At 44.2% G+C, this 15,299-nt stretch overlaps 1 protein-coding gene across 1 annotated transcript in view; it reads right to left on the reverse strand.

Annotated features, from left to right (window-relative positions):
* Positions 1 to 1,289: 1,289 nt before the first annotated feature.
* DEUP1 (deuterosome assembly protein 1) overlaps positions 1,290 to 15,299 on the reverse strand; it is a 63,356-nt gene continuing 49,346 nt past the window's right edge. Inside the window, exons 10-11 of the mRNA XM_070943673.1 lie at positions 5,087 to 5,363; positions 1,290 to 1,463 (exon numbers count right to left, since the gene is read on the reverse strand). Coding sequence (XP_070799774.1) covers positions 1,290 to 1,463; positions 5,087 to 5,363 — 451 coding nt within the window. The remainder of the gene's footprint in view (positions 1,464 to 5,086; positions 5,364 to 15,299) is intronic.

Below are 15,299 nucleotides of genomic sequence, written 5' to 3' on the forward strand. Positions count from 1 at the left end.
CCCTTAATGAATCAAGTAAAAATTCTTATTTTCTCCCTCCTGCCCAGCAAGAGGTAATTGCTTTAAAGGGTCTGTATCAAATTTGAAAGAGCAGAAACCATAGACTATCCTTATAGGAAATTTTTTTCCTCCATTCTACAGGTAGTCCTTGACTTAGAACAGTTCATTTAGTGACCATTCAAAGTTACAACAGCAACTGAAAAAAGTGACATATGACCATTTTTCACAGTTCATTCAGATGCTTGGCAACTGATTCATATTCATGACGGTTGCAGTGTCCCGGAGGTCTTGTGTTCCAGCTTTTGTGACTTTCTGACAAGCTAAGACTCTGTTATTCTAAATGATTAGTTGTTAAGTGAATCACTGCAGTTCTTAAATTAGTAACCTGGTTGTTAAGTCAATGCGGAAGCCAGATTCACTTAACAACCAGGTTACTAATTTAAGAACTGCAGTGATTCACTTAACAACTAATCATTTAGAATAACAGAGTTGGAAGGGACCTTGGAGGTCTTCTAGTCCAACCCCCTGCTTAGGCAGGAAACTCTACACCACTTCAGACAAACTTCCAGTGTTGGAGCATTCACAACTTCTGGAGGCAAATTGTGGCAAGAAAAGTCATAAAATGGGGAAAAGTCACTTAACAAATTTCTGACTTAGCAATATCAATTTTGGGCTCAATTCTGGTCGTAAGTCAAGGACTACCTGTATTTAGTTAGATTTTTCCAGGGAAAATTATTTTTGTATCTGAATTAAAGGCAGGCTAAAGTTAACACTACCATATCTGGAAATATGCAATCAAAACTGCAGTCAATGAGGGGATTGTAACCGCCATTACCCAGATTTATGCATCCTGAGGGGCTGCTCTAAATCTAAATCGTTACTCAAGAGCTGAAATACTTGAAACTGTTTCTTCTTTTGATGAGACCTAGAACAGCCAACATTAGTGTGAATTTTGTTCCCAGCCTTGCAACCCACTTTGAATCAGTCTCCAAAAGAACATTTTGGATGCAGCATTTCGAATAAGAAAACAGAATTTGGATCGCACTAAAAACAAATAAAAAAAAATATTCATATTTAATTTCCAGATTTTCTTTTGAGACCTCTTGATACACAATCTTCCAAATTCACATTGAAATGAAATCCACAGCGAAACGATATAAAATCTCACGTTACAAAAAAAATTTCTTTGGCTAAAGTTGTTTTGTTTTTTTTTTTAAATGGTAGCTGATGATTGGGTGCAGGGATTATCTGTACAATTTTAAGGTTTTATTATTATTTTTTTTAAAGCTTCATCTGCGGTGGGTTTGCTTGAGAGTGGCATGGTGCTTTACGGTGTTCGCCGACTGCCTTTGCAGTTCTTCGATGTGAGAGTTTAAAATCTGTTCAAAGTCTTTTGCTCGCCTCTCTTCCTCCTGTCGGAAGTTCTCTGCTGCAGCGGCCGGGAACAAAGTCTCTGGGGAAGGCTGAATGACACACACACACACAAATTTGACACAATGAAGACACGTATAATTAGGCTGCTTTTCTTATTAGTGCAGGGGCACTGCTGGAAGTAAGCTTTAAATATTTTAGACATGCAATCTTTACAGGTATCTTGCTGGGCCCTACAACCCCCTCCGGTGATATGATGAGATCCTATACAGGTAGTCCTCAATTTACGACCACAATTGAACCCAAAATTTATGTGAAACCCATTTTCCGACTTTTTTTGGCCACCATTGTTAAGTGAATCGTTGCAGTTGTTAAATTAGTAACAAGATTTGTTAAGTGAATCCGGCTTCCCCCTTGATTTTGCTTTGTCAGAAGGTCGCAAAAGGGGATCGTGTGACCCATGGGACACTGCAACCGTCGTAAGTATGAACCAGTTACCAAGCGTCCGAATATAAATCATATGACCATGGGGTTGCTTGGCAAGTGGTTCATATTTATGATGGTCACAAGTGTGAAAAATGGTCATAAGTCACTTTTTTCAGTGCCGTTGTAACTTCGAATGGTCACTAAGCGAACTGTTGTAAGGTGAGGACTACCTGTACTGTATCTAGGCCATATAATGCAGAGGGCCTCCAGATGGCAGCGATGTGTATAAAGTTTTCTGTTATCTCTCTGCTGCCATCTAGTGGTTGTTAGAACTCTAGCAGCCCTAGTTGATAGTCTACTCTAAATGTTGAAGGTGGTGCAGAAAACAAGTCTGCAAGATGGAAAGGAAAGAAGGTTCCTATAAACAGCCTCTCCTCCTCCATTTTTCTAACTGTATCCTGCTACTATATACATATGTATGTATATATTTATTTTGGTCTGATGAAATCAATGGTACATTAATCAGGGTTGTATTATCAGCCAGTTTGGTGCAATGGTTAAATTGTTGGACTAGAACAGGGGTCGGCAACCTTAAACACTCAAAGAGCCACAAAGGTCCTAACCGGAAGCCGCCCAATTCAATTCTGGAGCCGATCGGAAGTCCGGTTCCCCCACCATAGAGTCTCCTCCTAGCGTGGCGTCCTTTTTCCTCTACCTGTCCTAACCGAAAGCCCTATCAATTGTGGAGCCGACTGGCAACAGGGAGCCGCAGCAGAGGGATGAAAGAGCCACATGCGGCTCCAGAGCTGTGGGTTGCTGACCCCTGGTCTAGAAAACAGGAAACTGAATTCTAGTTTTGTTTTAGGCATGAGAGCCGGCTGGGTGACTTTGGATCAATCACCAGAATCTGTGAATTCTTCTCTCTCCTTAGGCACGAAAGCTAACTGGGCCAGTCACTCTCAGTTTAACCCACCTTACAGGGTTGTTGTTGTGGGGAAAATAGAAGGAGGAAGGAGTATTAGGTATGTTTTGCCACTTCAATTTACAGTAATCCTTGACTTAACCTCCAGTTGCTTAACAACCATTTGAATTTACTTAGGTCACAGAACAGGTGTTTTATTGCCCATAAAACAACCCACTGGCTATTGTAAATGCTAATGCTACACACACACACACACACACACGCAAATGTGGACACGCAAACACATGTTGTGTGCTTCACAACCGGCTGCCTTTATAATCACTTACAGCGTTCTGCAGTCACAAAACAACAATTTGTAACATTTTAACCAGTTTTTGGCACAAAACGCCATTCAAATGAACGAATTTGCTTAACGACGGCAACATTTGCTTAACGACTATGGTGAAAATTTTTAGAAAAGCACTTCTGTCTATGCTGGCTGAGGACTTCTGGGAGCTGAAGTCCACATATTTTAAAATTGCCGAGGTTGAGAAATGCTGGTCTATATATTCAAGTTAGTTTCTTGCATATCCATTTTCTTCCAATTTTAATGAAGAATTAAGCGAGCTCATGTGCAGGAGTGAGCCATTACAAATTAATCAGTAGATATATTTTTTATATTACTTTGGATATTATCACCAAAGTGACATTTTTCGGCGGAGTAAATTTAATGCTTCCTGGAGCATCATCAAGATGAAGAAAATAGAATCGTGAGATTTCCACGATGCCAAAAGGATGCATAATATCTAAATCTGAAATGAAGTAGCACATTTAAATACCTCTTTAAAAGAAGCAATTAAAAAAAAAATCTACATAAGGCTTTAAACGTAGGCTGATTGCAAATTTAAGTATTCTTTTGACTATCCATTTGATTCTTGATTGTTGAGAGCAGGGACTGGCAATGTGATGTCTCTGAGCATGAATGTGTTCGCAGTCACACACAGTTGCCTTGGTGTGAATTAGATCCCTGCTAATCCAGACTTTTTAAAAAAACAGATTAACAGAGTTGGAAGGGACCTTGTAGGTCATCTAGTCCAGCCCCCCGCCCAAGCAGGAGACCTTACACCATTTCTGACAGATGGCAGTCCAGTCTCTTTTTGAAAGCCTCTTGATGAAGCTCCCAGAACTTCTGAAGGGAAGCTGATTGCTCTCACTGTCAGAAAATTTCTCCTGATTTCCAGGTTGAATGTCTCCTTGTTCAGTTTCCATCCATTATTCCTTGTCTGGCATTTGGGTGCTTTGGAAAACAGCTTGACCCCCTCCTCTCTGTGGCAGCTCCTCAAATATTGGAGTACTGCTATCATGTCTCCCCTGGTCCTTCTCTTCACTAGACTATGCCCAATTCCAGCAACCGTTCTTCATACGTTTTAGTCTAGAGTCCCTTAATCATCCTGGTTGCTCTACTCTGCACTTTTTCTAGAATCTCAACATCTTTTTTATAATGTGGTGACCAAAACTGGATGCAGTATTCTGGGTGTAACTTGAAGGTTTTAAATAAATACATGTGCAACTGGCATGCTACACAGTAGATTCCATAGGGCACTTCTTATAAAATAGGAAAGGTGAGCTAAATTCAGGTAATTCTTGAGTTACAACCGTAATGGAGCCTGCCCATCGGGGTCCTGACTCATGATTGTTGGAAAGCAGGTTGTGAGCAATCTGATTATATGATCTTTTTTATGGAAGTTGTTAAGCGAACGCTGTGATTGTTAAGCGAACCAATGGCTTGCTGTGGGTGCAGTTTTGCCAAAAATTGAACATAAATGCCAGCTTGGGACAAAACTGTCTTAAATCATGGTCATGTGACCACAGGACACCGCAAACGGATGTAAAATGTGGCCCAGGTACCAAGTGCCCGAATTGTAGTCGTGTGACTGTGAGAGGAAGCGGCCCTCAGAACTTCGAATCTGGATCGTAAGAACTCCTTAGGCAGGGCCAATGGTCCTAGCAAATGGTCGCTAGGCCACTGGTCATAAATCAAGGACTATCTGTATTGAGTTTGGAAGTGTGTGAACCTGCCCTAGAAAAAAAATAAAATAAGAGAAGAACTTTTGAAGGTGAAGTTGAAGAACATCTTGGAGAGCACGAGAAGGAGGAAACAACGCCGTCAAATTGACAGGTTGATAAATAGACCTAGTGGGACTGAGGTGTCTACCACCGCTGTCATTTGTGAATACACAAGTTCCTGACAGCTGTCACTTTGTAGGAGGACCCACAACAGATTCTTAAAAAAATTATGTCGTGCCCACTCGCTGGAAACTGTTTGTCATCCCTTGGCTCGCTGAGTGAATATTGACCACTCTCTTATGAAGCAAAATAATAAATTACCATCTGTCTTTCTTCCATAATGTAGACCTGGTTCAGCAATATGTCAGATTTATTCCTCTGAGGAAAGGAAGTGGAGTAAAATGGTGGGAGCACCTCCAGTGGGGATGGAGATCTACCATCCGCTACGGGTTCACGATCTCTGCTCCAGCTTTCAGGAGGTGAAGTGCCATTGCTTTCGAGAGTAGTAATATCCTGTAGGCCATGCCAGCCAGGGACATGCGTTTGGCAGCATCCCAAATGTTCATATATTGCAGACTGGATTGAATTCTGCACAGGCCTAAAAGGGCAAAAAATGTTTACAAGGTTATGGTGATCAGCCGGAGCTTTGAAATGTTCCTAAAAAGCAAAATATTCGGTACGAAACTGTCTATCCAGCGTTTTTATGGAACGACAGGCAACATCCATGTGGCAGAAAAAAAAACCCCACCATGGAACTGTCTACTCTCTTAAGATATTAATTTTATATAAAACATATCAAACACAGGTAATCCTTGACTTACAACCATTCGTTTAGTGGCCATTCGAAGTTACAATGCAACGGAAAGTGAGTTGTGACCAGTTTTTCCACACTTATGACCATCGGAGCATCCTGTGGTGGTCGTGTGATCAAAATTTGGGCTCTTGCCAACTGGCACGTATATGTAGTCCTTGACTTATAAGGGTTCATTTAGGGACCGTTTGAAGTTACAGCGGCACTGAAAAAAGTGACATGTGGCTATTGTTCATACTTAACGACCATTGCAGTATCCCCGTGACCAGATGCTTGGCAACTGACTCATATTTATGACGGTTGCAGTGTCCCGGGGTCCCCTTTTGCGACCATGTGACAAGCAAAGTCAATGGGGAAGCTAGATTCACTTAACAACCAGGTTACTAACTTAACAACTATAAGTTGTAAATCGAGAGCTACCAATGAAGAGCTACCAGCTCCTTCGACCGCACCTAAAAATGTATCGACAGTCAGAGTAAATGAGGCCTACCTGTATTTATGACAGTTGCATTGTCCAGGGGTCATGTGTTCACCATTTGTGACCTTCCCAACTGGCTTGTAACAAGAAAGTCCAGCTGAACAACATCTTTACGAACAAAGACATCCTGGGATTTAATCCAGGTAGTTCTCAATTTACAACATTTCATTTAGTGACTGTTCAAAGTGATACCGGCACTGAAAATGTGACTTGTGGCCATTTTTCACACTTAACGACCGTTGTAGCATCCCCATGGTCATGTGACCCAAAGATATTTGGCAACTGGTTCATATTTATGACGGTGGCTGTGTCTTGGGGGGGGAACACACGTGATCAGCTTTTGTGACCTTGTGACAAGCAAAGTCAGAAGCAAAGAGCCATGGTGGCGCAGTGGTAAGAATGCAGTACTGCAGGCTAATTCTGCCAATTGCCAGCAATTCGATTCTCACCAGGCTCCAGGTTGACTCAGCCTTCCATCCTTCCGAGGTTGGTAAAATGAGGACCCAGATTGTTGGGGGCAATAGGCTGACTCTGTAAACGGCTTAGGGAGGGCTGTAAAGTGGTATATAAGTGCTATTGCTATTGCTACAGTCAATGGGGACACCAGATTCACTTAACAGCAATGTTATTAGCTTAACAAAGGGCAGTGGTTCACTTAACAACTGTGGCAGGGAAGGTCATAAAATGCGGCACCACTCACTTAACAAATGTTTCGCTTAGCAATGTAAAATTGGGGCTCAGCTGTGGTTGTAAGTCAAGGACTACCTGTATTGTATTCCAGAAGTGGTCTTCCATAGCTTTTAGATCTCAGTCTTTTTTAAGTTTGGATTCTGTCCAAACATCCAGCATAGCTATGACGAACATCTGAAGCGAATCGTTTCTGTTTAGCACAGTGGAGCCCTGCTGCATTTTGCTATCAGTCTTGGCACTGTGACAACGAATGAAACAACGCACAGATACCTTGGCACATTTTGAGAAGTTCGGAGAACCGGCAAATACCACCTCTGGCTGGCCCCAGAGTGGGGAGGGGAGGGGGATTTTGCAATGTGCTTTCCCCAGGAGTGGGGCGGGAAGGGGGATTTTGCAAGATCCTTCCCCCAGGAGTGGGGAGGGAATGGAGATTTTGCAGTATCCTTCCGCTGCCACACCCATCAAGCCACACCACACCCACCAAGCCACGCCCACAGAACCTGTAGTAAAAAAATTTGGATTTCACCACTGGTACAGATCTGTTTATAGCATACGGTAGAATAGAAGAAGAGCCTTACCGAATCAGAAGAATTGGTCTCTTTATTTCATAAAATCACAGAAATATAGAATGAGAAAGGAATCCAAGCTCAGCTACTCCAGCTCTCTGCAATGTACAGAAAACTAGTAGATAGCAATAGCACTTAGACTTATATACCGCTTCACAACCCTCTCTAAGCGGTTTACAGAGTCAGCCTATTGCCCCCAACAATCTGGGTCCTCATTTTACCCACCTCGGAAGGATGGAAGGCTGAGTCAACCTTGAGCCTGGTGAGATTCGAACGGCCAAATTGCAAGCAGCTGGCAGTCAGCAGAAGTAGCCTGTAGTACTGCACTCTAACCACTGCACCACCTTGACTCGGATAAGATACTCGACATAGGACCATAAAGAAGCCTGTCCATTAGAGTTGTATGTTATGATGGTTGTAAAATGTGTTGGTCATGTGACCGACCTGATCTTATGACCCTTTTTTTTGGCGGCAGTCATTAAGTAAATGTGGTGTTCGTAAAATGTATGGGAAGCTGTTTTGTGCCTAACTTTACTGCAATTCAATTGAACCTGGTAAGAAGAGATTTCCAACCAACCACCTTGTAATATATCTTTCATGGAAAGTACAGGTAGTCTTCGACTTACAATGATTCATTTAGTGACCGTTCAAAGTTACGGCATTGGAAAAAGTGACTTATGACCGTTTTTCAGAGTTACGAGCTTTGTAGCATCCCCGTGGTCACGTGATCGAAATTCAGATGCTTGGCAACTGACTCCTATTTATGACGGTTGCAGTGTCCCAGGGTCATGTGATCCCTTTTTGCGACCTTCTGACCAGCAAAATCAATGAGGAAGTCAGATTCACTTAACAGCCATGTCACTAATTTAACAACTGTGGCAAGAAAGGTCATAAAATGGAGCAAATTCACTTAACTTGCTTAGCAACATACATTTTAGGTGCAATTTTGGTCGTAAATTGAGAACTAACTGTATACTGCAGCTGTTTTCAGCTCCATATCCTCCAGATGTTAGAGGGCTACATCTGCCTCCAATTCTTCTGTCAGCTGGGAGTTTTAGATGGACTATTTACAACTTGGGCATGGCTGATATTCTCTCTAAGGCAGGGGTATCAAACTCAATTTCATTGAGGGCTGTATCAGGATTATGGTTGACTTTGGGAGGTTGGGTGGGCGTGGCTGACTGGGTGGGTGTGGCCAACTGGGTGGGCATGGCCAGTTTCACACCACTCCCCAAACTGCTGGCATGTTTCCTCTTCGCATTGGATAGACTGGGCCGAAACCACACTGGCCTGATCTTTCTTCTTTGGTAGACTGGACTGAAGCGATACTGCTAGACTGGGCCAAAATGATGTGAGCTGGCCCCGAACATTTTCCAGGATGGCCCCACGGGCCGGATCTGACCACATCGCAGCAGTGGTGGGTTGCTACCGGTTTGCACCAGATCGGGTGAACCGGTAGCGGTGGTGGGAGTCTTCACTCACCCGCCCGGATGCTTCTGTGCATGCGCAGAAGTGTCATGCGCACGGCAAGCACCCACACGCCCACGAGCGAACCGGTGGGTTCTGAACGATGGGTTTTGAAACCCACCCCTGCATTGCGGGCCGGATCTGGCCTGCGGCAGAGGTGGGTTTCAGCAGGTTCTGACCAGTTCTGGAGAACCGGTAGCGGAAATTTTGAGTAGTTCAGAGAACCGGTAGTAAAAATTCTGACTGGCCCCACCCCCATCTATTCTCTGCCTCCCAAGTCCCAGCTGATCAGGAGGAAATGGGGATTTTGTGGTAACCTTCCCCCGGAGAGGGGAGGGAATGGAGATTTTACAGTATCCTTCCCAGTGGTAGGTTCCTCCCGGTTTGGTCCGGTTCTGCTGAGCTGGTAGCGGTGATGATATGATGTCACCGAACTGGTTCTCCCCCCCCCCGCCCTCCCCCCCACCCACGTTATTCTTACCTTTTATTTGGTCCCACCCCCAATCTATTGCTGCCTCCTGAGTCCCAGCTGATGACTAGAGGGAAAAAAAACTGTTTAAACTCTTGCCGCGGGGCTTCAAAGGGCCATCCTACAGCTGATCAGTGTTAAAAGCAAACAAATGAATCGGGTGGTAAGTGCAAGGACTGGTTGTAAGTGCGAGAACCTTCCAGAAATGACTCTGACCAGCTAGCCACGCCCACCTAGTCACATGACCTCCAAGCCACACCCACAAAATAAGCCACGCCCACAGAACCGGTAGTAAAAAAAATTAGAACCCACCCCTAATCCTTCCCCTGGAGTGGGGTGGGAATGGAGATTTTACACTATCCTTCCCCTGCCATGCCCACCAAGCCACGCCCACCAAGCCACACCCACAGAACCGGTAGTAAAAATTTTTGAAACCCACCACTGGCCTGTCGGCTTTGAGTTTGACACCCCTGCTCTAAAGCTTCACTATAGTCTAAAAGGAATCTGACACATAAAAGTTAGGAACCTCTGCTTCAAATGTTAAATATCTGTAATACAGTTAAGAGAAGGAAAATTACTTATATCCATTTGTTTTTTTTTTTTTTTCTGTCCACTGGACAAACATGATCAAGAAGAGTGACTATAAATAGCAGAAACACATTAGCGCGGCATCTGGAAACTGCCAATTATCTACCCCCGTCTTCCCCAAAGCCCAACACATTTTTATTTTTGCTATCCCAAACTTATCCATTGCCATTTTTTTGCTTGGTATAATTGCCATGGTAACGGAACAGCAAATTAAAAAAGAAAAAAAAGTCAGGTTTTTACATTTATCATAAAATAAGCGACACCCTGGAGTTAAAAGAAGCTATCAATAATAGTTTGGTTCACCTACTTGTGTTTGATATTTGATAATTTTAACAGTAGCTTTTAAAGGAAAAACCATAATGGATTATTTAATTTTTTTTTTAAATCAAAAAGTCTTAAGGGAAAGCCAGAATCACAAATGCACTTAATTTCCCGGATGTCAAGGTTTACCATTGCCAAATATGAACTGCAAAATTCTGGATGACCACCAAACAAATGCAGAGAGATATAGAAAACTTTAGCTCATCTAGAGATTTGCAGAGTTTGGGGGGGGGGGGGAAACATTTGGGATGCCATGATACATAACTCTATTCCAGCCATTTAAATTTGTATTTTCCAAAAAAAAGGCAGATAGCCTTTTCTTAAACTACGACACCAGGATGAGAAAATGTCAACAGCAGCCACCACAGTTAAATAAATACCAGCTTCACATCTCCACATGTCCTTCAAGCCAGCAACAGGAGCTTCAGCAAGCTGACATGTACAACACAAGTGGTACAAAAAGAAAGGGGTTAGTTGTTGCAGTTTGGCGGTTCGAATCCCTAGTACAGGTCTCCTGCGTGAGCAGGGGGTTGAACTAGATGACCTTCAAGGTCCCTTCCAACTCTGTTACTGTTACAATGTTCCACCTAGAACCGTGATGGCAAACCTATGGCATGCGTGCCACAGGTGGCACGCAGAGCCATATTAGTGGGCACGCCAGCTCAGCTCTGGGGCGCATGCGCGCGCCGGCCAGTTGATTTTCGGGCCTTCTGGGCCCACCAGAAGTAGGGAAACAGGCTGTTTCCTGTCTCCAGAGGGCCTGGAGGGGGGGATGGGGAAGGCCCGTTTTTCTTTCTTACCTGGCTCCAGATCCTCTCTATTTATCTGGGAAGGGCGAAAACAGCCTTTCCCACTCCCTTGGAGGCCCTACGGTGGCGGAAAGTGCCCATTTCCCGACTCCCGGTGGGACAGGAAGTGACATTTTTTGCTGTCCTCAGCCTCCAGAGACTCCTAGAGAGGCTCCTAGAGACTCCTAGAGAGGCTCCTAGAGACTCCTAGAGAGGCTCTGGAGGCTGGGGACAGCAAAAAATGTCACTTCCTGTCCCACCGGGAGTTGGGAAATGGGCTGTTTCAGGCCTTTGGAGGGCCTGAAAGTGAGAAAGTCTATTTTCGCCCTTCCCAGATAAATAGAGAGGATCTAGAACCAGGTAAGAAAGAAAAACGGGCCTACCAGGCCATCATGTGCCAGGAGCGGGGGGGGGGTTGCGTGGGCACGTGCGTGCGTGACCCTCCCCCGCCCCCCCCTCTCCTGGCACGCGATGGCAAAAAGGTTAGCCATCACTGACCTAGAAGAATTTAAGAAAGAATCCAGAAAGAACATAATTCAATTTGCCACTGAGTGGAGCTATTTAGTGCACTCAGGTGGAAGTTAGAAATACACCGGTTTCTTTCTGAATGTAGGAAAGACAGATGACATCGTGGTGGCTAATAAATACTTTTAAATCCTGCATTGCTTCCTTTGAAATGACAGTTTTTAGCAAAAGCCGTTGTAAACTGCAGTCACGTGACTGTGGAATGTTGCAAATGGCCCTAAACATCGTGCGGTGCTAAGTATCCAAAGTGCAGTCACAATGACCGGGAGGGGGGGAAGCATCTCCTTTTCAGATAGGTCGTAAGTTTGAATGGTCACTAAATGATCAATCATAAGTTAAGGCCAACCGTACTTTTCGGAGTATAAGACACACTTTTTTCCTCCCTAAAAGAAGGTGGAAATGTTGGTGTGTCTTATATACTGAATACAGCCATTTTTGGCTTCCCGAAACCCCGCCCCGTGCGCCCCGTTTTCACCAAAAACAGGCCCGTTTTTCACAAAATCGGGATGCGCAGAGGGTTTGGGAGGCCTGCAGAATGCTCTTGGGGCCTGGGGAGGGCAAAAACGTGACGCGTGGGGGGGTTTGGGAGGACAAAAACAGGCCTGTTTTCGTAAACAGGGAATAAATCCCACACTCACTCACCCTGATGATGTTCCCTAGCTGGATAATGAAACGTCTATAAGAAAACAACCAAGCACTGGGAATGCCAAAGACTCTAATGTTCAAGCCTGAGCTACATATATATCCTCTTCTTTTGTCCTCTTTTCCCTTCACGTTAAAACTTCATGTGCTCTGCCTTCATTTGGTACTGCTTGAAATGACACAACTTTTCATGCTGAAGTACTTTTAATGAAACTTCTCAAAATTGCATCTGGCATGAGAGAAGAGAGCTGAGATGAAAGACGTAATTCAGACTGCTTATTAAAATAATTTCCTACTGAGCCATTTACATCACATACTGATTTTTTTGTTCCCTCCCCTTACCTTTTTATTACTTAGCATTAACATGTCCTATACGGCTTTTAAAATTAATATTGGGAGGAAAACCAGGGTGGCATATTAGGAAGGCTTTACAATATGATATTCCCCCACAAAAGGAAATATCTTTCCAAGGTTTAGAAAAAGCATAAGAGAGTATGATTTCCATACTTTTTTAAAAAAAATCTCTTTAATGAGCCTCTGCTAAATCAAAGGAAATTTTGAGCTTTGGCAAAATGAAAAAAAAAAAAATGTAACGGAGATGGGAAATATGATGTTGGACATTTTGTGCTTTCCCAAGACTTGAAAAGAAGAAAAATGAAAGAAAATAGAGAGAATAGCATGGCAGACTAAGCAGGTTTTTAATAAAAAAAAACCCCAGCCTGTGACAAAATATGGCATGGGGACAGTGGTGAAATCAGAACCGGTTTGCTACCAGTTTGGTGGCTGCGCATGCGCGCTGCATGCCAAATGCGCACTGTGTGTGCATGTGCGGTACACGCCAAAAGGAGGTTTGGGAAGGTAAGTAGAACAGCGAGAGAGGAGGATCAGCTGTGGCGCGTGATTTAGCTTCGCTAGAAAGCAGGATTTCCTGCTTTCTAGCTAAGCTAAACTGTGCTGCACAGCTGATCCCCCCCTCCCGCTATTCTACTTATCTTCTCCTTTTGGTGCATGCTGCATGCGTGTGCATGCGCAGTACACGCCAAAAGGAGGCTTAGGGAGGTAAGTAGAACAGCGAGGGAGGGGGAATCAGCGGTGGCGCGCAATTTAGTTTTGCTAGAAAGCAGGATTTCCTGCTTTCTAGGAAAGCTAAACCACGCTGCACAGCTGATCGTTGGAAATACCAGCTCGGAGGAACCGATAGCTTTTTTAAAACTACTGGTTCGCCCGAACTGATAGTTTTTATCACTACTGGTTCACCCTAACCGTAGTGAATCGGTAGCATTTCACCCCTGCATGGGGGACTTGAGCCCAACTAGTTCCTAGCTTTTTGCATTTTGTATATTGCCACAGAAGGATATACAACTTTTTAGGCTAATGGAAATATGGAGGACACTTACAGTTGGAAAAACCAGTTCAAGAGAAACAATTTCGGCATCTAATTACTGTAAGTTTTAACTTGTACCATTTACAGTAGTCCTCGATTTACGGCCACAATTCTGCCCAAATTTTCTGTTGTTAAGTGAGACATTTCTTAAGTGAGGTTTGTCCCATTTTATCACCTTTCTTGGCCCAGTTGTTAAGCGAGTCGCTGCAGTGGATAAGTTAGTAACCCCGGTTGTTAAGTGAATCTGGCTTCCCTATTGACTGCTTGTCAAAAGATTGCCAAAGGGGATCACATGACCTTGTGGACACAGCAATGGTCATAAGTATGAACAGTTGCCAACCATCTGAATTTTGATCACATGATCATGGGGGATGCTACAAAGGTCATAACTGTGAAAAACGGTCTTAAATCACTTTTTTCACTGCCGTTGTAACTTTGAATGGTCACTAAACGAACTGTTGTAAGTCGAGGACTTCCTGTATAACCAATCATTTCCTGGAAGACAAAGAATTAGTCGTTGATTTCTCGGTATATAAATGAAAAAATACTATGTGAAAAAAGTCACCTAGGGCAGTGATGGCGAACCTTTTTGTCACTGAGTGCCGAAATGGGAACATGCGAGTGCCACAACCCGGAAGAGGAGCTAAATGGACTTCCGGTTTCCGGCCTACGCATGCACGCCAGCCAGCTAGTCTTCCAGGTTACTGGTGCGCATATGCGTGTGACGATCAGCTGGCTGGCGTGCATGCTCATGCAGGAAAATGGAAAACCAGGTCTTCCAGTTTCTGGCATTGCGCCATGCACGAAGGCCAGGTGATCGTCGCGCCAGAAACCCGGAAGAGGAACGGGCGACGCCGTGTGTCCCAGGCAACATGGCTCCGCGTGCCACTTTGGGCACGCGTGCCATAGGTTCGCCATCACGGTCCTAGGGGATTTGTGGTGAAACATTTTCACCATCAAGAAAGATGGTTTGTGTGTTGTCTCAAGCCTTAAATCCAATTAACTCTTTAGAAAATAAAAGAGATGAAAATACCTTTCAAATAACTCTGAAAACGGCAGGAGGTTACGCTGGTGTCTCTGAATAAAATGTGGTTTATTGGGGTAAAATATTAGGCTGTTATTGAGATTTTTCTTATATAGCATAGTATATTTTTATACAAGGAGTTTTTGACTTATAGCCACAATTGGGACAGGAACCTCCATTGCTACGGGAGACGGTTCTTAAGTGTGTCACCCCTGATTTTACAACCTTTTTTTTTTTTTGGCATGGTTGTTAAGCGAATCACCAAGGTTGTTAAGTGAAGCCTGAAGTCATTCATTGCACCCAGCTTTCCCCACTGATTTTGCTCTTTGGAAGCCAGCTGGGAAAGTTGCAACTGGCAATCACGCGAGCCCAGGATGCTGCAACCATCTAAATACATGCCAGCTGCAACACTGCAACGATTGTAAGGGCGAGGACTGATCACACGTCCCTTTTTTTTCAGGGCCTCATAACTTCAAACAGTCTTTAAACGAACCGTTGTAAATTGAGGACTACCTGTAATCGTAGCTGAATGTTGTGGCCCGCCAGCGGCCGGTGGAGCTGGTGGCAGACTCAGACAGTGAGGAGGTTGGGAGGAACATGGGCCAGCCCTGGAGTCGGGGGAAGGCTCTGATGAGTGCTCTGCATCAGAGGCAGAGATGGGGCCAGGGCAGTCCTACAGTTATCAGCTGCCTTCGGAGTCAGAGATAAATGGGGCAGAAGAACAGCTGAAGCCTGTTCCCAATGTGCGCATGCGCAGAGCTGTCAGGAGAAGGGAACAGCT

The sequence above is a fragment of the Pituophis catenifer genome, unplaced genomic scaffold (genome assembly GCF_029215685.1).
Source record: "Pituophis catenifer annectens isolate HBS135680 unplaced genomic scaffold, rPitCat1.0.hap2 SCAF_4, whole genome shotgun sequence".
NCBI classification, from domain to species: Eukaryota; Metazoa; Chordata; class Lepidosauria; order Squamata; family Colubridae; genus Pituophis; species Pituophis catenifer.